The following is a 27860-nucleotide window of genomic DNA, read 5'->3' as shown; positions in this document are numbered from 1 at the left end:
TGTTTTAAAAAACTGGTTTAAATTAAACAATAAATGTTAATGATACGCGATAAAAAAAAAAAATTAACGTTAAGAAGTACATTAAATACACTCATGATGAATTTTACTTTAGGTTTTTAATGTTAAAAATATGACAACAAAAAACAAGTAGCTTCAGTTTATTATTTAATTTATATTTTTATTGATTATAATTTATAACATCCTTAAAGATGTATTCAATTGAATATATGCGAAAAAAAACAACATAAATAAACAAGTGACAATTTTTTCAAAGCATCTGATGGTCCAGAAAACAATACAGTCAAGTTCAAGAAAGTTTCGTAATTTCTTGTGTCAGTAGTTATTTTTCCAATACGATTACGAGAGAAATACCGAAACACATCAGTAGCAAAAACTTATGTAAAATGTATGCAGACGATGCTAAAATCCTGAGCGTCGTCAAAACCGCTGAAGACAAAGCTCGACTGCAATCCAATATAGATAGCATTGTCACCTAAACTTGAACTTGTTTGATGGAACTTAACATTAAAAAGTGTAAGGTTATGCATTTCAGCAAATACAACGCTTCCCCACACGTTTACTTGATGAACGAGCTCGACGCTAACGACAGCGTCACAAGAAAAGAACTCAAGTCGTCAACATCCAAAAAAGACCAAGGGGTTCAAATCTCTAACAACTTAAAGTATGAGAGGCAAGCAAAAATAGCCTCTGCTAAGGCCAACAAAGTCCTTGGAATCCTGAAAAACACATTTATCAGCAGAGACACCAAAATATGGAAGAAACTTTACACCACCTATATACGCCCACATCTTGAGTTTGCATTCGCTGCCTGGTGCACGCATCTTGAAAAGATATAAATGTCATAGAACGCATCCAGCATCGAGCTACCAAAGTACCGCACAAAATAAACACTTCTATTACAAGACATGATGCATCAAACTCGGCCTCAGCTCACTACGAAATAGACGTTTATGCGGCGACCTCATACAAAATATAAAATCGAAAACAATATTGACTTTATTAGCTGGGATATCAATCCACCAAACATCCCACCAAGCTACGATCATCGCAAGCACTTTCATTGTGAAATGGACAACGACGCGGTTATTTCTTCAATAACCGCGTCGCCTAACCAATGGAACGCACTGCCAAACGAAGTTGTCAGTGCTATCAGTGTCGACCGCTCCAAAGCAAAATTCAATCACCTACCATAAATACTATATCTCTAATAAAAAGCAGTTGTTAGTCTGTATCAGACGAAAAAATCACCGTTTATGAAAAATTGTTAAAAGATTTTCAATTGATTGTATTACTTTTTATTGAAATTTACTGAAATATTTTCAATTGTATTACTTTTTAGGTGATCAATCTACGAAAAATGTTTCAGCAAGATTTTAAGTTTCATTATATAAATGTCAAGGACAAACATTTGATAAAGCTATTCATACATTTTTTTAATTTAATTCATCTTCCTAAGGCTGAGAAGGCCACTCTCTCGCAACTCTATAACTCTGAAACACGAACCTTGACAAACAAGGCCGCTGCGTCGAGAAACAAGTTGAGCGCGGTACTACCAGGGAAGTGGAGGGGATTAAACTCTGAACCTCCCGCTAGTGAAGCAAGCGCTCGAATGCAACACCACTACAGGAATTTGCTTTAAAAATAGTAAATAAACAACCAAAAGCATTTGAAGTTTATTGCCAAGGTCATTATCTTATTTTCAGTCTCAATGACATAACTAGTTTAATCAAGAGACAATGGGTATTGTAAATGAATTATGTACCCGGATAAAATATTCCGGATAAAATAGTTAAAAACTAGTCAATGGATTGACACCTAAAAATAAAAAAATAAACACACACACACAAAAAAAGCTAAATAAATATAGAAAGAATTTAAATAAAATAAAGGGGAAAAAAAAAAAATACTAATAAATAAAGATAATATTAATAATTGCAATAATAGTATAACAAAAATAATAATAATAATAATATGAATAAAAAAACATTGCAAATATTAACTATAATATGATAACTTTACTAAAAATTATAACTAATAATAAAAACTATGGTAAAAATAATTATAGTAAAGTTAATAACTATGACAGAAATTATAAAAATAAACATAACATTTGCAAAAATTATGACAATAACCATAAAACTATTACAACAATGGAATCACTATCACTATCATTATAAATAATATTAAAAAGGCTTCTAAAACAAAAATAAATATTGATATAGTAACAATAGAAGTAAAGCTTAAAAATAAGAACAGTATAAATTAAAAGTAATAATAGTTTTATAAATACTGTAATATAAAAAAAGCAATTATAATAAAAGATAAAATTAATATTCATTAAAAATATATACTCAAATAAAAATTTCTTAATTTGGTTTCGATTGAGAAGAAGTATGTTGGTAATAGAAGGGTACTTATTTAAAATCTTTTTTTTAATAAATGGTATTGTTTTGTTCCAGTGAGACATTTCCAGTCATACATGTTGTCCATTGCACAAGGGTCTTTTCCAAATAAACTAAAAATAACAAAAGTAACTCCAATCTTTAAGACAGGGGATCGTACAAATATAACAAATTATCGCCCTATTTCAGTTCTTCCAGTTTTTTCAAAAATTTTAGAAAAAATAATGTACAACCGAATCTACTTTTATCTTGTTGAAAATAAAATTCTATACGAAAACCAATTTGGTTTCAAAAAAAATAATTCAACCGAGCATGCCATTCTTCAACTAACGCGCAATATAACTGACTCTTTTAAAGACTCTTGTTTTACACTAGGAGTGTTTATTGATTTGTCTAAGGCATTTGATACTGTCAATCATCAAATTCTGTTAAAAAAACTAATATCATATGGTATTAAAGATAAAACCCTATTATGGTTTGAAAGTTATCTTACTAACCGTAAACAGTTTGTTTACAATAAAGATTCTATATCTCATCTATTAATGAATATAACATGTGGTGTTCCACAAGGATCCATACTTGGTTCACTTATTTTTTTAATATACATAAATGATCTTCATAAATTATCAAACTTAACAACAATAAATTTTGCAGATGACACTAACTTGTTTTTGTCTCATAAAGATATTAATATGCTTTTTACTAATATGACAAATGAATTAAAAAAAGTATCTGTTTGGTTTAAACAAAATAGATTGTCTCTAAATATAGAAAAAACTAAATGGACACTTTTTTATCCACCTTCAAAAAAACAGAAACTGCCTCATATCATGCCAGACCTTTTAATTGATAATATAATAATAAAAAGAGAAAAAGTTACTAAGTTTCTTGGAGTATATATTGATGAGAATCTATCTTGGAGAAATCATATTGATAATACCTCCAATAAAATCGCTAAATGCATTGGAATTCTCTATAAAGCAAGAAATGCATTATGTAAACACCAGTTAACACAATTATATTATTCATTTACACATTGTCATATAAACTACGCGAATATTATATGGGGAAGCACTCATAGAACAAAACTAAAATCTCTTTACCTTCATCAGAAACACGCAGCTCGCGCAATAAATTTTAAAAATCGGTTTTTTCATACGAAACAACTTTTTAAAGAAATGAATATTTTAAATGTATATCAACAAAATGTCTTTAACATTTTATGTTTCATGTTTAAATGTAGAGAAAATTTGTTGCCAAACGTATTACAAAATCTTTATTGTATGAAACCTAAAAACAAATATAATCTTCGAATTAATAACAATCTTATTGCCCCTTTTTGCCATAAAAGCAAAGACCAGTTTTTTGTTTCTTATCGAGGTCCTTATCTCTGGAACAAAATAGTCTTACCAAATTTTGATTTTTCTACCCAACTGACTTTTGCCTCATTCAAACATAAACTTAAAAGAATTATATTTTTAATTGAAAATATTTTGATTTACTTTTAATTGTTTTTTTGTTTTGTTTGTTTGTTTATTCGTTGTTGTTCTATTTTGTATATTTTATTTATTTTTTAATCTTGGCTTTTTAAAATTTTATCTTGGTTTTTACATGTTTTTGCATAAAGTTGTATTATTATTATTATTTCACTTAAGACATTGTATTTTTATCAAAAATTAACCATATATTGTAAAGGGCTTCATGACAAGATCCACATGATCTTCTAGAAGTCCTGTCGTTACTAATGTAAAAATTGTAAAATATAATTGGTTATTGTAATATTTTTAAACGGCAAAATATTTAAAAAAAGAGAAAATTTGGTATCCCTAAAAAAATCACTTGTAGACCAAAACAACGTATTGATTTCACAAGTTAAAAGCATTTTTGACTTCTTGTTAGACTTGTTAACAACTTATTTTTGGTATATCAAGACTAAGTTCGTTTTTTGTTGATTTGAAACTCATTTTTTTTGCATTTTTTTGCCAGAAGTTGTATACTTTTTAGTTTTCAAACATGGTTAAAGCTGATCGAATTAAAGTTAGAACTAAGCGAGCAGGCAAAAGAAAGAAGATTTTTAATAGAAAAGTTTTACGTAGCAGTGTGAGTGTAAATAATGTAAATTTTCCATCTTTAAGTGTAAATATCGAGTTACCTGTAATTTACAGGTAACTCGATATTTACACTTATATATATATATATATATATATATATATATATATATATATATATATATATATATATATATATATATATATATATATATATATATAACATCGGAAATGGCGTGATATTTCAGTAGGGGCCGGAGTACAAAAAAATAATCATAAAACACCATATAGTTCAACTAAAAACCTACAAAAATATATCCATCTAAACAATGGGGGAGAAGGGGACACGTCCACCACGGCTCTCCTTCATTTTCTCTTCAGTAGTCCTTATATCTATCTAACTATATATAAATTCCAAGAAACCGCAACAAATAAAAATAATTTTTTTAAAAACATACTTCTTTAACAAAACATTTAGAGTATAATAATTATTTTCTTTTTTGCTTAATAATGTTTTTAACAGAATTGTGGCTTTGAAGAAAGCCTAGTTTTTGAAGCAAACAAAACTGTGACATCCATAGCTAGAAAGAATCGATTCTTTAGTACGCAAAGGAAACCACATCCAATGATATCTAAAATAAAGTAAACCCCTAAATTAAAATCGCCATACCTATTTATGATGCTTTATGTCGCGGATAATAAATAAGGATGCCTTATGGCGCGGATAATAAATAAACATATAACTGTTATTATTGCATTAATAAACATAATCAATCTCTAAAAAAATATGAACCGGTTTAATCTTGATATGAAAAAGATCAACATCCATCGAAGCAATCGTGTGGTTTTCATCATGTTGCGTAACCTTGCAATGATAGATAAGATAAAATATATCAGATATATAAAATTAAAAAAAAAAATTAAGGCGAACAATTAACTAATGTATAATAAATTAACATGTAACTGTTATTACTGAATTAATAAATATAATCTTGAGGTCTTTAAGATAAACATCTACAGTAGCAAGCTGCCATCATAGTTAAAACCTTGCAATAAAAGAAATTATATTAGATATTTAGCACAATAACTGAAAAACCCATTATAAATTAGAGAAGATAAGAATGATTTCCTAACTTAAAAAAAAACTCAAAATCACTTAACTCCTGATACACAACACATTTTCCATTACCAAACAGAAAATTCGATAGAAGTAGACCCTTCAATACTTTTTAACCTGAAATATAATAGATTTGATTATAAGTTATAATGAAAAGAAAGTTATGTGTTAGTGTAACTATCTGGTAATGGCATATGCCATTTGCCTAGAGTGTACTGATTTATTGTAACTAAACACTTACATCTCTCAATCCATGCAAGCAAAAGTCTGTCTTTCTGGGTAGAAACAATGTATAGCCATCATTATGATTAACATTAATTGTCATGAGCCAGGCAATTTGCTTATGTCAAATAGTAAATGAGCTTTGGTTTCCCATAGCTCGTTGCAACCAGGTCAACCCTGGTTGTTGGATATCGGTAACTAACCGACTACCTAAAATTACATTTCTATATACATATATGTATATACATATATGTATACATAAAAAGAAATTAAATAATAATAAATCTTTTCATTATCTTAAAAAAAGGGGAGGGTAGAGAATATGATATACATTAGGCACTGTAAAATTTATTATAAAAAACAAAGATTAACCTACTATCTGTAAATAATATCTGTTAATGCAAGTTTATAAGACATACTATTATTTAAAATAACATATACCTTATTACACATTTCTATTATGTTATCACCATATCACCACTTATTATGTCTGCAGAAAGTTGATATTTGCTCACATCATACTCAACACCATCATCATCTTCATTCTCTTTTGGTTTCCAATAAGAAACTATATATACATCACTTTTTTTCTTTTTAATGCCAACAATTCTGCCGTAATATACATCCTGGGTGTTAGTGGCATTATCGAACCACATGTGGCAAATACTTCTTCCAATAGAAGCTCCAATAAGAATTTCTTCAATATCTGAGGCCTCATTATTTTCTAGGTCAGGAAACATTTCTTTTACCTGATCAGGCATGCAATTTTTTAATATTTTTTCTACATTTCTGCGTTCTTTGTTTTCTTTTTTCTGAATTTTATCTGCTATTCGTTTTATCAATTCTAACTTCAGGTCATTATGACATTGCATATTTGTAAACCGCTTTTTTCTGGCATTAGAGATAGCCCATAATATCAACTTGTTTTGAATATCATTTGGCTTTTTGCATAGCAGAGCAGTTGTTTTATTTTTGCAAGCACGAAGTTTTGAAGAAAGAAAACAAAGAGTGGCATTTGGAGCTTTGTGCTTTGCAGCGCTAAACATACCCATAAGTTCTTCTGAATCAATGTTGTGAAGCCTAGCTGACTTAGTCTGGTCTTTAAGGTGATCATTAGAACTCATTTCAAATTGCCGCTTATACTGCCTGTCAATGACGCTAATAACTGCATTAAGGCAGTCAGCTAATGCTTTACTCATTTCATCAGTTACTGGGCAAAAGCTGATTATTGAATCAAAAACTACATCTTCAATATCATTACCAAAGAAATCAGTTTTTCGTTTAAGTAGAGATAAAGGATTCTTGCTGCTCTCAATAAGAGTGTTCCGAACATCTTTTACTACCTGAATGCCAGATATGTAGTTAATCTTTTACTACCTGAATGCCAGATATGTAGTCAAGTCCCGTACCTGGTGCAATATAAAATTTTGTCATCCAAGGACCAGAAAGTAGCTTTCCAATTAAAGCTAAAACACACAACTCACGGATACCTAAAGTGAAAAAGTTAATTAGTAACAAAGAATAATCTTTGTTTATAATAGTCTTTACTCCCCGTTAATCTTGCAAGTGTCTATTTGTAATTTGTATTTGTAACTATATTTGTAGTTAATTCTATAGCCTATAATATTGTGTAGCACTTTATCAAATGAACTGAACAGGTATAAAAAAGAAAAAAGATACCTGTTTCAGATGTAAAGTCTTGAAATAAACTATTTCGCAGACCTCCGCATAACGCCAAGCCAGAACACAGAAATATCTTCAATATGGCATAATGATGGATCAAAATACCACATGTGTGAAAAAGCATATGTAGTCTGTTGCCTCTATAGCGCGGTAGCAATCCTCTGGGCAACTCGTGTTGGTCCAAAAAGGTTACAAAACCTTTTGGATCACCTATGAATATCATAAAAAAGCTCATTTTGGCAAATGCAAGAAGAATGTGAAATAAAAACATGCACTAGTTATAATATCTTATTTTAACTCGAAATTTTATTCAGAAAACTAAATATATTTAAGTAAAAGAATGGTTTAGATTAGTTAGAGTACCTTTTGCATCCTTATAGCGAAGTTTGTTCAGCTGTATAACAATGTTTGCTGCAATGCAGTCTCTTCCAAAAAGTTTCCCTTTTGAAGTCTCTAATGCTTTAAGTGAAGACTTACAAGAGCTGGTCATTGTGTCTAAGGGGTGAAGGTGACAGTTTAGTTCATTTAATGATTTCTGCCAAACAAGGTTTAACTTTGCGATTGTTGCATGGTTTGTTGCAACTCTGTCACTCATTGTATTTGTTATGTTCCCAATAATAGTGCTTCTTACGTCAGTATATTTGAGCTGATAGAAATCACTATATAACTTAGCGAGATTATCAATAGACTTTGTAATATGACTCTGATAGTCATAAGCTGTACCGCCAGGAAGTTGATCAATAGCTACAACCATACATACTGATTCTGTTGTCAAGTGCACAGCATTTACATGAACACCCTCCTGGGTTGTTGCATCAAAGCCAAGTGTCAGATCCTTTGTTGTAAATGCTATCTCAGCAGCCTGTAAGTCTGAAAGCACACCAAGCTCACGCATCATTTGTTCTACAGTTGTACGATGTGGAATTTGACTAAATCGATAGCCAGTATGTTCCCCAATTTTACGGAGCAGAGATGGCACACTTTGTGTAGGAACTTGACACACAAGCATGTCATATATAAGTCTCCTAATATCTGCTGAGTAGCATTTTTCATTTTTGGTGTTTTGTGTTACTTGCTGAATTTCCTCCAACTCTTCTTGTAAATTCAGAATGTCATTTTGCAGTACAAGAATTGCAGCATTTTTTTCAGCAAGTTGATGGCTTAACATTGCTTTTTGATAAGAAAATTTTCTTTGCGTGGATGTCAACTGTTGTTTCAAACAAAAAATATGATTTTGAAGTTTTTTTAACTGTAAATTTAAAAACTTTTCTTTTAATTTTTTTCTAAGTTGAGAAATTAACTTTTCCTTACGAGTAATAACTTGATTTAGATATTTAAATCTGTATGTTCTAGCCTTTGTCTTATCTTTTAAACCTTTAATATCCTCTTTATGCTTTCTCTTCTTAATTGCCATTTCGTTTGCCAAAATGGTTAATCTCTTTCTCATAACCTTTTTTCTGGGACTCAACTGGTCAGCTCTCAAACTGGATAGTGGTTCATGAGAAGAGGTTTTTAAAGTAGGACGAGATAAAGGAGATAAGTGATCACTATTTGATACAGATGAAACACTGATTTGTTGAGAAGAAAATGAAGAACATGTAGGAAAGTCAATTGAGGTTGCATTCGATTGCGATGTTTGTGCCACAGCAGATGTTGTTATTTGGTATGCAAAGAGCATGTTGCAGATGTCAACAAATGGTTTCGAATTTCGTGAAAAATGGTTTACAAAGACTTTCGATGTTCTAACTAGTTGCTGAATCTGACTTATACAAATTTTGATGTTAAAATACTTACCGATTAGTTCTACAGTTACTTTATATGAATCGTTGTTAGTTGCAAATATATGCAGTACATGTCCATTTCTACAGCCAATATTTAAATGAGCTGGTATTGGAAAATTACAAGCTAAATAAGTTTTAGCTTTACCATAAAAAAGATTTGTTTTCTTGTGAGGTCCCATGATGCACTAAATTAAATTCAACAATCATAATACTACTATTTAATTGGGTCGGCTATTAATCATAATTAAATAATTTAAAAAATCGCCATTAATCTATAAAAATTTTTTTAAATATACGTATAATTTTTATATATCATATATAGCTTAAGGTGGCTATATGGTAAATTATGGGTATGGAAAAAGCTGAGAAAATGCTGTTTTATGTTTTTAATGAATTTTATGCAGAATCATCGTAAAATAGTGTTATACAATTTTAATTTTAGCAATTTAAATTTTATTTGGCAGAAATTTGCCTTTGCACTAATTTTGGTGTGTGAAAAGAGTTAGTTATCAAAAAAAAAATTAATATATAACCACCTTAATACTTGTTAGTTTTTGTGTACATCATTTAACAATTTTAAAAAGAGAAAACCCAAATACCCTTAGTAGTAAAAGGCTATTAAAAATAAAGTTTGTATAACAGTTCTAATAAAATATATCATTATAATGAATAAAAAAATCAAAAATACTGAATTCTCCACTGTCAAAAACCGCCCCTCCCCCTAACACTATGTAACGGAAGTGGAAATACATACCTCCACTGCGCGGAACAATAGGGCATGTGGTCATGAATATTTTTTGATGAAATTTGGCAGGCACATAGAAAATAGATGTATACAGTTGCCTTAAAAATTTTAAATATGTACCAACATGCCTTCAATATTAACGCACCTCCGGAACAGAAACAAAATTTTAAAAACGAATGAAAACCACTGGTAACTGTAAAAAAAACTACAGAATTTATAACAAAAAGCAACAGTAACAATAGCAGAAACAGTTTTATAAAGTGTAACAGTAACAGTAACACTAAAAGAGGTGGAAATGGTACCTCCACTGGGTCGAAAAATACGGTATTTGGTCATGAATATTTTTTAATGAAATTTGGCAGGCACATAGAAAATAGATCTATACAGTTGACTGGAAAATTTCAAATGTGTACCAACATGCCTTCGATATCAATGCAGTGCCAGAACAGGAACGAAATTTTAAATAGCAATAAAAAAACTGAAAAATTTATTACACGTAAAAAAAAACCATAATTTATTCAAGATAAAACATTCTACTTTTTTAATAAAGTCTAAGCTGATATAAAATTCTAAAAAAAAAGACAAATAAATACATCTTTACCACACCGACTTCGAGCACGCTGTGAAAAAAAAGGTCACAAATTTTTACTTTGAAATCGGTGCCGTAAAAAGCCAGATACGCACGTACCTACTGTAAATAGTCAAACTGACATCTTCGATACGCCAAGCTCTTCTCTTCGCAAAGTTGAGGCAGTCATTAGCTCAACATCAAAAAAATATACCAATACTAAAAACAAAGTTCTAACAGGATATAGAATTATTGATTGTTCGATTTTGTCTGATGTTATTAGCGTTTTGAGCTGTCCAACTTGTTTCCAAACGACTTTAGCAATCATTGAAAACAAAAGCAAAAAGCAAGGACTTGCATGTGAACTTTCTATTATTTGTTTAAAATATAAATATCAAAATGACTTTTACACTTCTAAGTTAATTAATAAAAAAGGAAACTTTGATATAAACAATCGAACAGTATATACAATGAGGACTCTTGGATTAGGACATTCCGGAATTGAACGGTTTACAACCCTCATGAACATGCCAAAACCAATGACGCCAAAAAACTATGACAAACTTGTTTTAAAAATTACTAATATTACTGAGAAAGTTGCACAGGAAACAATGACTGATGCTGTATCTGATATAAGACTACAGTGTCAAGGCATTAATGAGATTCTTGATGTTGGTGTATCATGTGATGGCACATGGCAGTTTAGGGGATTTTCATCATTGAATGGTGTATTTGCAGCACTTTCAATAGACAGTGGAAAAGTTTTAGATGTTGAGGTGATGAGTCAAATATGCAGAGGGTGCTCCTTAAATCAAAAACTTTCTAAAAAAGATCCTACTGCTTATGCTGAGTGGAGAAATTCTCACATTTGTAAAATGAATTTTGTTGGTTCTGCAGGTGGAATGGAGTGTGAAGGAGCCAGTCGTATTTTCTAGTGATCAATTAAAAAACATAAGTTGCAGTTCGTTAGTTTTTTAGGTGATGGAGATAGCAAAAGTTACAATAGTGTCAAGGATGTTTATCCTAATATTAAAGTAAATAAATTAGAATGTGTTGGACACTATCAGAAGCGTGTTGGAACCAGACTCCGGAAATTAAAAAAAAAAGTTAGGGGACTGGGCGGTCGTGGTAGATTGACAGATGCAACAATTGATCGACTGCAAAACTTCTTTGGTGTGGCAATTAGACAGAATACTGGTAATTTAGATGCCATGAAATCAGCAGCGCTTGCTACCCTTTTTCACGTTGCATCATCAAAAGAAAATAATTGACACTATTCACATTGTCCAACAGGTGTAAGTAGCTGGTGTAAATCTAACAGAGACAAAGCAAATAGCACTAACACCTACAAGCCAGGACCTGGTCTACCTTTAGAGGTTGTATACAAAATCAGACCTGTGTTTGAAGAGCTCACAAAAGAAGATGAGCTTAAAAAATGTCTGCATGGTAAAACGCAAAATGCAAATGATTCTTTCCATGGGAAAATTTGGGATCGCATACCAAAAACAATATATGTCTTGCTGACTTTGCTAAAGTTTAGTGTTTATGATGCTGTTGCCAATTTTAACATTGGGATGAAGTCTTCAATCCTAATATATGAAAAACTGAACATGGTTCCAGGTTTTTATACACTAAACGTTTCTAACAACATAAATAAAACACGCATTAAATGGTCGATCTATAAACTAAAACCCGATAACAAGTTGCATCGTCAAAAGTTAAGGGCTAAACAACTGAAGAAAAGTGACAAAACCTCTGAAAAAGAAAGTAAAACATATGAAGCAGGAGGTTTTTAATATTAAATATAGTCCAATATATAATGTTACGTATATTTGTAGATCTTTATTCTTTTATTTTCAGATTTTATGTGTTTTCTCAGTTTGGGGTATTTCAATATGCCGGCCAAAATTCCAAGAGAACCGCTTGAGCATTTTATCTGAAATTTTCAACAAATTTTCCTTTTTATAAAAGCTGTGTTTTAAACGGAACAGAATTTTTTAATACTTATAAATAAAACAGTATGTCTAATTAAATTTTTCAAAAAATGTACTTTTTTCTATTGTCAACTTTAGAGCACAAGTCTTCAGGCCCAGAACATTTTTTAAAAAAATCTGTTCTGTTTAAAACACTCATAAACCTATTCTAATTGTGTTTCCAAAGTTTCATTCAGCCTTTTTTTATTACTTTTTGCTAAAACTTGGCCAGCACAAATCTTATTTTTTGCTTATTTTGGGGGTTTTTTACGGTTACTACAGCAACCGTTGACCAATTTTTTCAATTTTTTTTTAATTTTCTACATTTATGTTATGGTTAATCATTTTATGTCAAAAGTTATTTATTGTCAATAGTTAAAAATGGGGGAGTATACCCCTTAAATAGTATACGTTCTTTTTTATATATAATTATTTTCAAAAGATTATTTTAGCATTATTAAATTATCAAGTCATTTAAAATGGTAAAATTTTAAATAAAGATTAAATCCATAATTTTCATTTTAATGTTTCCATAATTTCTAGGAGGCAACTCAGGATAACCAGTAAACTGATCATTACCCAATATTCTTAATTACAGATAATATAACCCTTAACCGTTCTGTCTCTAAATCAATAACCTTGATACGACAAATCAATAAAAACTCTATATTATACTTTCGAAATCTTTTATCTGAAAATACTGATTTGAATCTTATATTACAATCTCAAGATGCGAATAATACGTATGAATTATTTTTGTCACAGTTTTGTAAAATGATTTGGCATTTCCAGTAAAAAAAAAAAAATTATAAATTCCATTTCACTTTGAAACCCATGGACGGCCAAAGGTTTTATAAATCATCAAAGAGAAAACAAAAACTTTATGAAAAGTATTTCAAACATAAAACACATAAAAATGAATTAAATTACAAAAGATATAAAAACATGTTTGAAAAAACAAAGAAACACGCACACAAAAAAAAACAATTTGCCACAAAAACTCTTAGTTGACGGGGAAATAATTTATAGAAGACCTATTTCTGTCTACCATGCTTCTCAAAATTGTTATAACGAATTATGTATGATAGATATCAATATTTATTTAATTGAGAGCAATATAATGTATAATAAACAATTTGGGTTCAAAAAGAATCACTCAACGGATCATGCGGTGGTCGAGCTAATAAATTATATATCCAATGGGTTCAATAATGATTGTTATGCATTAGGAGTTTTTATTGATTTGTCAAAAGCATTTGACACTGTTAACCATGATATTCTTATAAAAAAACTAGAACTGTATGGAATACTAAAAAAGTTACCTGTCAAACAGAAAACAATATATAATATATGCAGTAGGGTGTTTCATATTTTATCAACTTTTGAAATTGAACTCGCAAATCAATTTATAAATTGACCATTTATATAAAAATAAGTTTGAGCAAAAAAAATATTTATATATAACTTTTAGGGTCGCTGCCAGTTCGATTTTGGGCAAAAATGTTGGGTGTTTTAAACGCCTAGCGGTGACCTTAAGATTTATCCTATAAAATTTTTAATTCTTTTAAGTAATATATGATGGATTGAATATTAATTACATAAAAGAAGCATGTTGAAAAAATTAAGAAATTATTTTACAGAATCTTCTAAAATTGGATGGCGTATCTTAACTATTTCAACATGTTCCTTTTATGTAATTAATATTCAATCCAACATATATTATTTGAAAGAATAAAAAATTTTATAGGATAAATTTTAAGGCCAGGCGTTTAAAACACCCAACATTTTTGCCCAAAATCGAACTGGCGGGGACCCTAAAAATTATATATATGTATATATTTTTTTTGCTCAAACTTATTTTCATATAAATGATCAATTTATAAATTGATTCGCAAGTTTAGTTTCAAAAATTGATTGCGATCCCAAAATTTTCCATAAAAAAGGTCCTCGATATTTAATTCGATAAGAACTCATTTTTAAAATAATTCTCGAAACGATAAAATTATTTCTTTAAACTTTTTTGAATACTTATGAGATATTTCACTAAAGTAAGATTTAAATATAAGTGGAGATGTTCCATGTGTCATTTTAAACTTGAAAAGTAATATTTTGTAAATGTTTAGTTTATAAATATTTAAGGCCTTAAAAAGATTTAATAGTGGCTTGCAACACAGTTCTGTTTGCCTTAAATACAATCCTACAAGTATGCTGTTTACTATAAGTTTTTTTGAGTTTTTCCGTAATTCGTACTTCCCCATGCAATGTTGCAGTAAGAAAGATAGCTGTTGAGGGGAGTTTTGTCTGTTGCACAATCTACAGCCAAAACCATATTGGCGTTGTTGAGCAAAAAAGGAGGTGCCTGGAGGTGCCTTTGCCCAAATCCAATCGTTTTGTCAATTGTAGCTTTGCTCAATAGAAAAGAGCTTCTCATCGGAAAATAAGATTACATTCCTTGTGTAAGTTGTGGCCCGCTTGAGCAATCGGCAATATCTTTCTAGTTGAACTCGTTAAGAAATTGTCTTTGTTTGAGCTTGTAGGGATGAAGGTTAAGCTACTTTATGGCCAAAAGTCAAACCGATTCGCGAATGATTTTTTTCTTTTTTTCTCTAATTTTTGTTTTAGGTGCCCCAAGAAGACCTAACGGTCATGTCACAGATTTTTCTCATTGAAGCCTTAGAATTGCTGGTCACTCGCTTCTTGATCAATTTTCGGTGACACGCTGTATTCACTTTTAGTTTTCAGCCTCTTCCAAGACGATCCCAAAATCTAGCTTCTTCTAGCTATTCTTCTGTGGGTAATAAGGGTATGGGTTCGACTCCTCTTAAGAGAACGAATTTTTGGTTGCATAATTATAAATATATTTAATTGTTATATATATTTTTTAAAGTTTCACTAAAAAATAATCGATGCGTACATAAATTGACTGATATGGCATATTTGCATTATAGTAAAGTACATCCATCGACTGACTTGAACAGGTATGGGGGAAGTGGAGTTCTTTTTGCACTCCTATATTTTGATGTAAAGTTGTATAAACTAAATGGACAAATAACGTCCGAAGATACATATAATCTTTGATAAATATATCATTTAAATAACTACTATGGCAACAAGTTAGTGTCTCAGTGCCGGCTATTTTAACACAATATTTAATGTTAATGTGTACTAACTATTGTTGATGTTTATTAATTATTTTATTATAGTTATTATTTAACAATTATATCATTATAAATTATTTTTTCATCAATAATGTATTGGCGATATCATTTACTGATAAAGCCGTAGACACAGCAGAGTCTTCTAAAATTTAAGTCAATTAAAAAATTCAATTCCAATAAAATTTATGTCAATTTAAAAATATAATTTAATTTAAGAATAAGTTAAAGAAGCTGGAGTCGAGTGTACATCAACTTATGGTTTATGTTTTAGGCTAGGCACTCTTTTAATCAATAGAAAAGATTTTCTAGATTTAAAACTAAAATGTTACTTCACAAAACTGAATACCACCATCCCCCCTGTAACAAAACGTCATAAAACCCCCTCCCCCTATTGCGTGACGTAATTTGTGGACAACTCTTATAACTAGGGTAAATAAGAAGGGCTACTTATTCACTTAACACCGAATAGGTAATAAGCAAAATTGACGGAACCGAGATTTCAAAATATTTGGTCACGTGAATAGGTTCGATGAGACGTGAATTTGTCCCCACAAAATACACAGCACGTGGGTTTGATTCCGAGCAGCTCAACTTCTAGATTTAAAAAAAAAAAAACAATGGTTGAACTAGAAAAAAAAACAAAACTAAAAAAATCAAAGAAAAATTTAGAAGATTTGGGCAATGTGGTCAGAAGAAGACCGAGAACAAGGTCAATGTCAGAAGTTGATGACACGATGGATGATAAGGTTATAATTAATAATCCTGAAAAAAATATTCAACCTACGAATGCGTTTTGTATTTGCTAATTTTCTTGTTATAAACAAACTCGGCTTATTATATGTGGATTTGAAAAGCTTTTCAAACTTATTTGAAGAAAATATATTAAACCAAAATTAATAATACTAGCACGTTTCCAGTGTTATTATAAATAAAAAATTAAAAATTGTTTCGTTGAATTATTGTAATTTTATTGTGTGTGTGTGTGTATATATATATATATATATATATATATATATATATATATATATATATCTACATATACATATATATCTATCTATCCATGTATATATATATATATGTATATATATATGTATATATATATATATATATATATATATATATATATATATATATATATATATATATATATATATATATACATATATATATAAACATATATATATACATATACATATATATATATATATATATATACATATATATATATATATACATAAATATATATATATATATATATATATATATATATATATATATATATATATATATATATATATATATATATATATATATATATATATATATATATACATACAGATATATATAGAACCCTTAGATGTTGTCCGAAAGTTTTTTCCATATTTTGTTGACAAAAAGTAAAAATTAAAATGCAAGACCGGAATTTTTTTTTTTTAATAATGATAGACTGCCTTCCCCAACCAAACCCTCAGTCTATGTAGCAGCACTCCCTTGCGGGTCAGGCTATTTGTCAGTCGATGTAGCAGCACTCCCTTGCGAATCAGGCTATTTGTCAGTCGATGTAGCAGCACTCCCTTGCGAGTCAGGCTATTTGTCAGTCGATGTAGCAGCACTCCCTTGCGAGTCAGGCTATAAGATAGTCAATGTTGCAACACTCCGCGCATGATTTACAGTAAAAAAAATAAAAACATTTTATTAAAAAAAATTAAAATAAAAACATTTTATTAAAAAAAATTAAAATAAAAACATTGTTTATATTGTTAAAAACATTCAGAATGTTTTAAAAACATTCAGAATGTTTTTAAAAACATTCTGGTCAATTAAATTTGCGTTTTTGTGGTTTTTTTATATAACAATTAATTTGTAATTAAATTAATGGTTTTGACTTTCGTCCAACACGAAAATGTTGGGCGAAAGTCAAAAGTAATTAAAAGTGACGTATGTGTTGGCGTCAAAGCTAACAAACTATAGATCTATATATATATATATATATATATATATATATATATATATATATATATATATATATATATATATAAATATATATATACAAATATAAATAAATATATATATATATATATATGTATGTATGTATGTATGTATGTATGTATGTATGTATATACACATGCACATACACACACAGTAAAATGGTTTACGGGAGCAATTTATGGCTCTTGCAAAAGTATAAATATTTCTCTCAAAAGTGTAATTATCATTGTAACTAAAATGAAAAACACAAAGTCATTTAAACAAAATTTTTAAAAGGCACAGTTGTTGCGAAAAAAAAAAAATAAAAAAATAAAAAAAGAGCACCAATTGGAATGTAAATGTTTTTGATTAGATTGGACTAACTGAAAAATATAAAATTGTTAGACTCTAAATTATATAGATAAAATTTAAGATTATTTAACTTATAAAATATAAAAATATTACAATTTAAATTATGGCATAACAATTTTTATTTTATGTAATACGTCATATATTTTATATATTAATTACATTAATTATTAATTCGTTTTTATTGTGGAGTTTTTAGTTGTTATAATTCTTAAAACGCTTGGATTCTATTACATTAAGAAAATATAAAACATTTTTTATAAGCAGTAAAAGCATTTATAGCTCTTTGTCATTTTTTTTATCTAATAAGAATTGTTGTTAATGAAAAAATGGATAGCTACTACGAAAATACAAAGACAATGCTTGTCTAAAGGTTTTTTCATGGGGCAATAAATGATGCTTGTTATGTATATATTCTTGTAACAAAAACATTTCAAACAACATAACAAAAACATATTTAAAATAATTATATTATAATAAATTTATAAAACTAAACTATTACTGGTTTTGATTCAATGTTGGATTTTATAATTAAAATCATTAAAAAAAACTCTATTTAAAATATATTACGGGCAACTTTTATGAAAAAATATATTACTAGCAACTTTTATGAAAAGATTTAAGTAAGTTGAATAAAAACAGTATAAATAAATAAAGAAAATACTTTGTAATAAATTATTTTATTTATTTTGACAGAAATAAGAAAAAAGTAGAGCTAGAAATTAGAATAAAAAAAGAATCCTTTGAAAATATAAAAACTTATGTACCCTGTATTAAACACTTACATTTTAGGCACATTATGGCAATGTAAAGTTAAAAAAAATAACAAAACACAACATTTTTTATAATAAACAGATAAAAAAAATGTAATAACATTTTTTCATTATATTAAATTTATTTAAAAGAGTTTTATTAGTGTATTTGAGAAGTAAAATAGTATTATTAATATCTTCTAAATAAAAAAGCATTTTTTTTGACAAGGTCTTTCAATAATAAATAAATATCTGCTAGAATCACCAGAACAGACAAAAATTGAAGAAATATTCATTAGTGTTTCTGAGTCACATTTATATCGTATTTTTTTTTATGGTTATTTAATTTTTTTTTTATGGTTAGTACTTCATATAAAATAAATTAAAACAAGTAAAACAAATTAGTAGTTTTGGTTGACTTTTTTAGTCAATTTTAAGCTTGTAAAAAGTATAAAACCAAAAGCTCTCATAGAAAGCTGTTTAGAGAAGCAGCTCGTATTGCTTGCAATGATTGTTTTAGGAGAACTTTTCTCAGCCCTTACACTTATGACCTCTCACTGAGGCCTGCGTATGCATATGTGTATATATATATATATATATATATATATATATATATATATATATATATATATATATATATATGTTTATTATATAAATATATATATATATATATTTATTATATAAATATATATATATATATTTATTATATAAATACATTTATATTTATTATATAAATATATATATATATAAATATATATATATATAAATATATATATATATATATATATATATATATATATATATATATATATATATATATATATATATATATATATATATATATATATATATATATATATATATACACACACATTTATTATATATATGAGTAATTCCATGTCAAATCAACAGAAAAAAACAAAAAATGTCACCCTATGTTTTAGATTTTACTAATTTTTTTATATGTTATAGGGTTTATAAAAATTAAGAAAATCTGAGATTGGAACCTCCAACCCCTTACAGTTCTTGAGATATTAAGGATTCAATTTTTTTATTTATGCTGACTCAGCATTTTTTTACAAAATACTTTTTTCTTGTTAAATATTTTATGATACAAATGAGTCATCATCCTGAAATTTTGTACATGGACAATCTTCCACATGGCGGATACAAATTTCATTTTGAAAACTTTTTTGACCACCATAATTACATGTAAATTAGATAATAAAGGTATATATATTTTGGAGTATTTTGACGGTCAAAATGGTGATGTCACCTTGATAATTTTATTTGAGACATTGTTATAACTTACAATATAGGTATCAAACATCGCTATTAATAAAAAATATATTACTGCATTTTTTAACATTTCTAAATGCAGCCTATTAATTAAAGCTTATATATATGCTGAGTCAGCATAAAATTTATTGCTTACTTTTGACAAAGTTAGCTATATCTTATTTTTATGTTGTAAAAAGATATTGTTAAAGTCTTTTTGAAGCAATAATAAATTTATACTTTATTTATTAATTTTTTTTTTGTACCTGGGGAGGGCTTATGGTCTAAAGGGGAGGAAGGCAATTAAGTATTTTATTAACCCCCTCTTTTTTTTTTTTTTTTTTTGTTAAAAACATAAAGACAAGTGACTAGAAGAATTTTGTAGCCAAACCTTAATTAAATTTGAAAAAATAATATACAAGTATAAAAATAATAATGCATTAGAAATTTTTCTATAAATCTTTATTATTTTTTTCAATTTTTTCTAACTCAGTTTCTGAAATGTTATATATGCGACCATTTATTGTTGATGGGGGATCAATGGTACATAAAATACGATTTGATGACACCCAACACATATCTTCCAGTGTGGACCAAAAACTTGGGCTGAGACCATGTGGATGCATAAATTGAATATTATAATCTCCAAAAATTATCATAATTGCAAGCTACATAATCCATACGATTATATATAACCTGCTGCACAACAAGCTCATTTGGTATCTGCACAAGGTTAAATGTCTGAAAATCAGTTTGTTGACTCTTTCTTTTAAAAGAAATTGTTCATTTATTAATTGGTATAAAATGATGGAAGCATCTTTTTCCTGGCAAGATTCTTCCCATAGTAAACTGTTGTAATGATGATCAAACTTCTTTTATTTCTGTTTTATAAACCAAATTGAATTAAATGTTTTTTGTATTGGTGACACAAAATTCAAACATCTTATCTACATTTAAAATCTGTCCAGTCATTTTTCTTTTTAAACTGGCTTGTGCAGTTAGTCTTTTTACTGTGCCCCCTATACCATCACAAGCAGATTTAACATGGCTTGTGGCAAAAAAAACAACCATTCAGCATCAATATCAAAGTCTTCTTTGTGATGGCAAAGATTAATCAAGTTTTTAAAGTTTTTATACTATGCTGCACATCCATCAGTCAAGTTCTTAATATTACTAATTTGTAGAATGTTTGCTTGAATGTAATTGATAATGACCTGTTTTATTTTATATACAAAGTATACTTTATGCTCAACCTCATCAAAAAGAAAGCAAAACGACTTAGATATCAGTTTACCATTTGATTTGTAGTATGTAATGATAGGATGAATTGTACATTTTAGTTTATTCCAGTGGTAACTTTACACCCCATCCTGATCAATAAATTGAAAGTTCTCTGCACAGTCACCCTATATTATACACTCATTGTGATTTAAAAACTCTTTACAGTCTTCTACAGGTACTCGGCCTAACTTTTAGCTATAAATAAATGAGATATAAGTTTATCTATTTTGTTGCATATAAGGTCAATAACATCTTTGGTATTAATTTTTTGATTGATCTATGTAGTTCTATCAGTACCTTGCCATTGGTTTATTGATAATTCTTTATCACTGTTGTCAAATTTTCCTGTTAAGAATTCTTTTAAAGCAGTAATACCAGGACATAGTAGGCATCGATGTAGCATGCACTCTAGATTATCCCAATTGCCAGCAATCATTTCCATTAAATGTCTATAGTCTTTGTCAATTTTAAGAGCATCAGTTAACCATTTAACACTCTGATGATATATACAGACAAACACTTTGGGTGCCAGACGAGTTCGTGGTTACACACCATTTTGGGCGAAGGCTGCAAAACTTTGAAAATTCAAAAAAAAAGTGTTCAGATTTAAATGCTTCATGAAGTTCTTTTAAATTAATCAATCATAGTCTTTTTTTGCATGTGTTGCTTGTACCCTATACTGACAAAATCTTTTTTTCCAGGCATCATTTGTGTGTACTCATCACTAAAATAAAACTATGAACTTCATCAATGGTTTCATGAGAAAGTGACTTTCTTTTTTTTGATGATGGTTTATACAGAATTCCATATTTTTTTTTAGCTTTTCTAGCCTCTCATATATGGTAAATAGATATATTTAAAAGTTCTGCAGATTTTGGGAGTGACCATGATTCTGGAGTTAATGTTAATATCTGATAATTTATAAAACAATTAAATTTTGAATTTATCAAAAATATTTGAATTTTCTTAAAAAAGCATTCAGTTGTCTTATTATTTCTTTAGTTTATTTAATTACTATTTAAACCATTATAATCATCAAAATATAAAAATTACCTTTTACGTTTTTCCTTCGATTTCCATGTTTTTTAAATAGATTATAGCATTTCTGAAATTTTCTTTCCAATGCAACTCTAAAGCGTTCTCTATGATAATAGCACACTGTTGTAAACAATTTTCCACAATCAAATAAACCAACTCTCCATAATAACTTGTATTTTTCATCACTTAAAATTGTTGATAGGTCTAAAAGACCTTGTCTTCTTGTTGAACCTTGCTTGTGACAGTAAACATTACATTCTAATCATGGCTTACTATATAACAGGCCTTGCCAACGCACGGTTTGCGTAAAAAACTGGAGGCAAGATTAAAAATATTACTTCGCAGTAATTTACATTTTCAGTTAGGTGATTTTCGCATGAATATAATGTTTGTATGATATATCTACTAAAAGTAACTTATAAAAAGTGATAATATGAATTTATTATTCTTTTTTTTTTAATTTTGTTTATAACTAACATTGTAATATAACTAACAAATAAAATTTATAACAGTTTTAAATTAACTTAAATGTATCTAAAACTAATTATGTTTAAGCAATTTAGTTAGTATATATAGATTTATATTTTGCTATAATTTAATATTAGTATTACCACAAAATTTATTAATGAGTTTTTTAAGGATTAAAATAAATTTTTGAGAAAAAAGAGATAAAATCTTTAGAGAATTAAAAGTAAATACAAGCTTTTTAGATATTTTACTAAACACTATTTTACAGTTTTTGTTAAAAACATTGCAAACATTTTACTTTGTGCTGAGTTTTATCAACTTCTGCTTTGGCTCCTTGTGTGAACGAGGTGAATAGAGTCGACAATAATTATTAAATAAAATATTTGTCATCGTTAATCCATGATATCTTTGCATACTTAATGAATAAAATTCTGATAGCATCATAAGGAGGTTACACAGTGATGACTGACAAGTGTCATTATGTACTTCAAAAAAATAATGTAACAGTAAGTTGCCCATTGACAAACTCTTTCACCAGGAATTGTTAAACCTCTTCGATTTATGTCCTTTACAAAATTTCCATACGCTTCATAGAAATAAAGGAACTTATTTTAATTCCGTTCAACAAGTTCTTTCCCAAGAACTTGTTGAAAGGAATTAAAATAAGTTCCTCCTGAACCTTGTCTTAATTTTCCAAAGAGCTTTTCTAATGGATCTGTTGTAAAGTTGCCTAATAATGCATGCTGATGAGTTGTATTTAAAAGATATTTTGACAACTGAACCAAACCATAACAGGTCTGAGCTAAACAATTAGCAGTTTCTTTTGTTAGTAATTTGACTCTTTTTTCCTTTTTCTGTTTTTTTTTTTATTTGTATTGCAAAATCACCCATTGCAGGAAGTTTGCTTAAATTGTCATCATTAGCAGCTCGATTAGTATCTTTCAAACAAGTGTCTGCATATGGACTGTGAACATTACAAATTTTCCAAAATTCAACGATTTTAGAAATGAAAATAATCATCCCTTCATTTTCATGCAGGTCTGGATGACTTTTTGATGCTGACAATGTTTTATCGCAAAACACTTGCAGACAAGTAATAACTTTTTGTCTTTCAATTGGCTTTGGATAAACAGAAACTTCTGTTGATTTAGACATTTTAAAAATGTTTTTGTTTCAAGCTTGTACAAATTAATAATATCAACCGACCATGCTATTTTTTCTCCATCAATATAAAATTCAAGTTCTTGAGATTTTTCTGTGATCCAGTTATAACGTATACTTTTTAATAAATGAACATAATCAAATAAAAGAAAAATATTGTATTTAGTACTCCATGAATCTTTTTTTTCAAAAAAGTTACAAAACTTCTGATTGACTCTGTTACCATCACAAACAATAGCAACAACATTGCCCCCATTATTTTTAATTGCATCCAGAATCAGGGTTGTCTGTTCAAAATGAAACTCAGCATCAAGTTCTATGGCTGGTAACATTTTTTAAAGAAATTTTGGTCCATTAAACAATGTTACAACCAAAAAGCTCAGTACTGTGTTTGCTAATAGATGAGGTTTGTTAACTGATTTACCAAATACTATGCCACCATGATACTGCAATATTGGTTTAACATAAACCTCATCAAGTAGTAAAATGCATGTTTTTTGTCTATCATCTCTAAGATTAGAGAAGATATGTCTGATATAAGTGGTATCATCTAAAGATTTACATTTAGATGTAATTCTTCCTAAAGTACGTAAACTTGGAAATTCAAAATCTTCTCTGATTCCATTGTAAGCTGATTGTGAAAGAGAAAAATACTCAAATGCTCACACAATTGTTTCAATTGGATACTTTTTTCCCCACAATACATGCTTTATTCATTGACAAAATTTGTTGATATACAACTTCTTTTTTGGGTGTTGTTTCACAACAATTTAAAAATCTTAATGCTTCTTGGATATGAGAAAAATTGTTCATAATATAAACTCGGTTAGATGATAAAGTCATAACACTAATTTTAACTCCACAATGAAATGCTTCAAAAGTGAAATCTTTATTTATGCAAAGAAGAAATCTAGGAATAGCAATTTCCTTTAAGTCTGAAGACTGAATATATGATATATCATTGTATAAATAATAATAGCAACATTAAATTCATTAGTTTTTAACTTTTTATATAAAACATTATTACTTTTTATTTTTTCTTGTGAATAAAATATTGCTAACTCATCCTCTTCTTGTTAGAGAACACTATTAATACTTTTTGATGTTTTTCTAAGTGACATGTGTACAATAGGAACTAAGCTTGGCTTTATGTAATCAAATACTGACGGAGCACCACAAGGTTCCCATAATCAGTAACAGCTGAATAATTTTTTGGTTAATGTCTTTCACATACTATGGTGTTATTAGTATCAGGAATATTATCTCTTGGTATTATAACAATCCAACGTTTTTGTTCTTCAACGTTTCTTGGAAGTCTAAATGTTTTAACTCTATTCTGAGGATTATAATTGCCATTGCAATTTGTTACACAACATCGACAAACCATTTTCTAAATACTAAATTTAATACTTTGCTTAATACTTCACCTCTTAACTAACTTTTTTTTTTAATTTGGAAGTTAGTTAAAATAATGACCGGTGTTAGGTTATTGTAAATTTTATGCAAATATTAAATTTATGCACATATATATATATATATATATATATATATATATATATATATATATATATATATATATATATATATATATATATATATATATATATATATATATATATATATATATATATAATATATATATATATATATATATATATATATATATATATATATATATATATAGTTTGTTGGCTTTGGGAAGAGCGGAAGGAAAAAAGTGATTCTTACGCCAACACATACGTCACTTTTAATTACTTTTGACTTTCGTCCAACATTTTCGTGTTGGACGAAAGTCAAAACCATTAATTTAATTACAAATTAATTGTTATATAAAAAAACCACAAAAACGCAAATTTAATTGACCAGAATGTTTTTAAAAACATTCTGAATGTTTTTAACAATATAAACAATGTTTTTATTTTTATTTTTAATAAAATGTTTTTATTTTTATTTTTTTTATTAAAATGTTTTTATTTTTTTTATTAAAATGTTTTTATTTTTTTTACTGTAAATCATGCGCGGAGTGTTGCTACATCGACTATCTTATAGCCTGACTCGCAAGGGAGTGCTGCTACATCGACTGACAAATAGCCTGACTCGCAAGGGAGTGCTGCTACATCGACTGACAAATAGCCTGACTCACAAGGGAATGCTGCTACATCGACTGACAAATAGCCTGACCCGCAAGGGAGTGCTGCTACATAGACTGAGGGTTTGGTTGGGGCAGGCAGTCTATCATTATTAAAAAAAAAAAAATTCCGGTCTTGCATTTTAATTTTTACTTTTTGTCAACAAAATATGGAAAAAACTTTCGGACAACATCTAAGGGTTCTATATTTATATATATATATATATATATATATATATATATATATATATATATATATATATATATATATATATATATATATTTAACGTCGTAATAGTATAAAATAAGTAAATATTTTTAAAAATAACACGATGTTTTTTATTCTTGACATGTTTCGTAAAATTTTATTTACATTTTCAAAAGATTATTTTACAATAATAAAAAACTCTGAAATATATATTAAAAAATAGAAGTCTTTACAGAGAAATTTTAACAGACAAAAAATTATACATAATAAACCAATATATTTATTACAAAATAACTCGGTAAATAACAATTAAAATAACCAACTGTCAAAAAAAATATATATATATATAAATATAAACAAAACTGACAGTAAAATTAATTAGATAAGTTTATAGTATAATGTAAAGCTTGTTTATTAAGTGAGGGACTTTCCCATTTAATGTGGAGGGCTTCTTTTATCTTTAATTTGTGTTTGTTTGGGGCATTATCCAAAATCTCAAAAGAATCACAGTTAGCCAAATTTTAGCAATTAAGAGATAAATTTAAGTGTTTAAATGTATGAGATTGTTTATCACTTTTAAGGTGCTCATTTATTCTAGTTGCCAAGTGTCTGGAGGTTTCTCCAATATAACTGGCATTACAGCCAACGCAAGAAAATTTATAGACAACATGAGATTTAAGCAGTTTAGGAAGTGACTCTTTTAAGCAAAAACAATCCTGTATTTTATCAGTAGTGAAAATTAGTTTTATTAGAATATCCTTGCAATACTTGTGAACCATTTTTGAAATTTTCCTTTTAGTGTAATTAGAGTACATTCCAATGTATGGAAGCTTAAAGTATCTTATATTTAAGCTATTAACAATGTTAGACACAGATGGGTTCATTTTCTTATCAATATAGGATTTAATTTCATAGTCAATAATTTTTTGTGGAAATTTATTATTTTGTAAAACTAATTATAGATTCTTAACATCTTTATCAAAACCAAACCAAGAATTATTAATTTTAAATGTACAATCAATCAAACACCGAACAAGTCCAAATTTGTAGCAAGAGGAAATAAAACTAAAAAATTTTGTAAAAGACCTGTATACGTTTTTTTGTGATAAACTGAAATCGTAAACGAATTGGATTTTTTAATAAGCACATCTAAAAAAGCAATCTGGTTATCTTGCTCTTTTTCCATAGTAAATTTCAGATTTTTATGTTGTTTATTGAGGTGTTTGAAAAATTCTTGAGCTTCGTATTCAGAATTAAAAATAGCAATTATGTCATCTGCATACCGTTTATAAAAAAATGGTGCAATATTTTTTTTTTGACAGTTGGTTATTTTAATTGTTATTTACCGAGTTATTTTGTAATAAATATATTGGTTTATTATGTATATTTTTTGTCCGTTAATATTTCTCTGTAAAGACTTCTATTTTTTAATATATATTTCAGAGTTTTTTATTATTGTAAAATAATCTTTTGAAAATGAAAATAAAATTT

At 28.0% G+C, this 27860-nt stretch overlaps 2 protein-coding genes across 4 annotated transcripts in view; one reads left to right on the top strand and one right to left on the bottom strand.

The window, feature by feature from the left end:
* Positions 1-4954: 4954 nt before the first annotated feature.
* Positions 4955-9543, bottom strand: LOC136079593 (uncharacterized). 3 transcript variants are annotated; one of them, XR_010638056.1, is made up of 8 exons: positions 7857-9542; positions 7491-7703; positions 7188-7300; positions 6252-7153; positions 5830-6020; positions 5445-5705; positions 5265-5336; positions 4955-5103 (listed from the first exon to the last, which is right to left on the bottom strand). XR_010638056.1 is itself a non-coding variant. In XM_065795564.1 (4 exons), the coding sequence occupies exons 1-4, from the start codon at positions 9451-9453 to the stop codon at positions 6269-6271; spliced, it is 2808 nt and encodes a 935-aa protein (XP_065651636.1). In that variant the 5' UTR covers positions 9454-9543; the 3' UTR covers positions 6091-6268. The 3 variants fall into 3 exon arrangements, 1 of the variants encoding a protein (XP_065651636.1); XR_010638057.1 differs by lacking the exon at positions 5830-6020 and having other exon boundaries at positions 7857-9543; XM_065795564.1 differs by lacking the exons at positions 4955-5103; positions 5265-5336; positions 5445-5705; positions 5830-6020 and having other exon boundaries at positions 6091-7153; positions 7857-9543.
* Positions 9544-16213: 6670 nt separating this feature from the next.
* Positions 16214-27860, top strand: part of LOC100212430 (nucleolar RNA helicase 2) — a 60265-nt gene continuing 48618 nt past the window's right edge. The window contains exon 1 of the mRNA XM_065795563.1: positions 16214-16464. Coding sequence (XP_065651635.1) covers positions 16336-16464 — 129 coding nt within the window. The 5' untranslated portion in view covers positions 16214-16335. The remainder of the gene's footprint in view (positions 16465-27860) is intronic.

The sequence above is a fragment of the Hydra vulgaris genome, chromosome 04 (assembly GCF_038396675.1).
Source record: "Hydra vulgaris chromosome 04, alternate assembly HydraT2T_AEP".
In the NCBI taxonomy this organism is placed as follows: domain Eukaryota; kingdom Metazoa; phylum Cnidaria; class Hydrozoa; order Anthoathecata; family Hydridae; genus Hydra; species Hydra vulgaris.
This window is presented reverse-complemented; position numbering and strand designations above follow the sequence as displayed.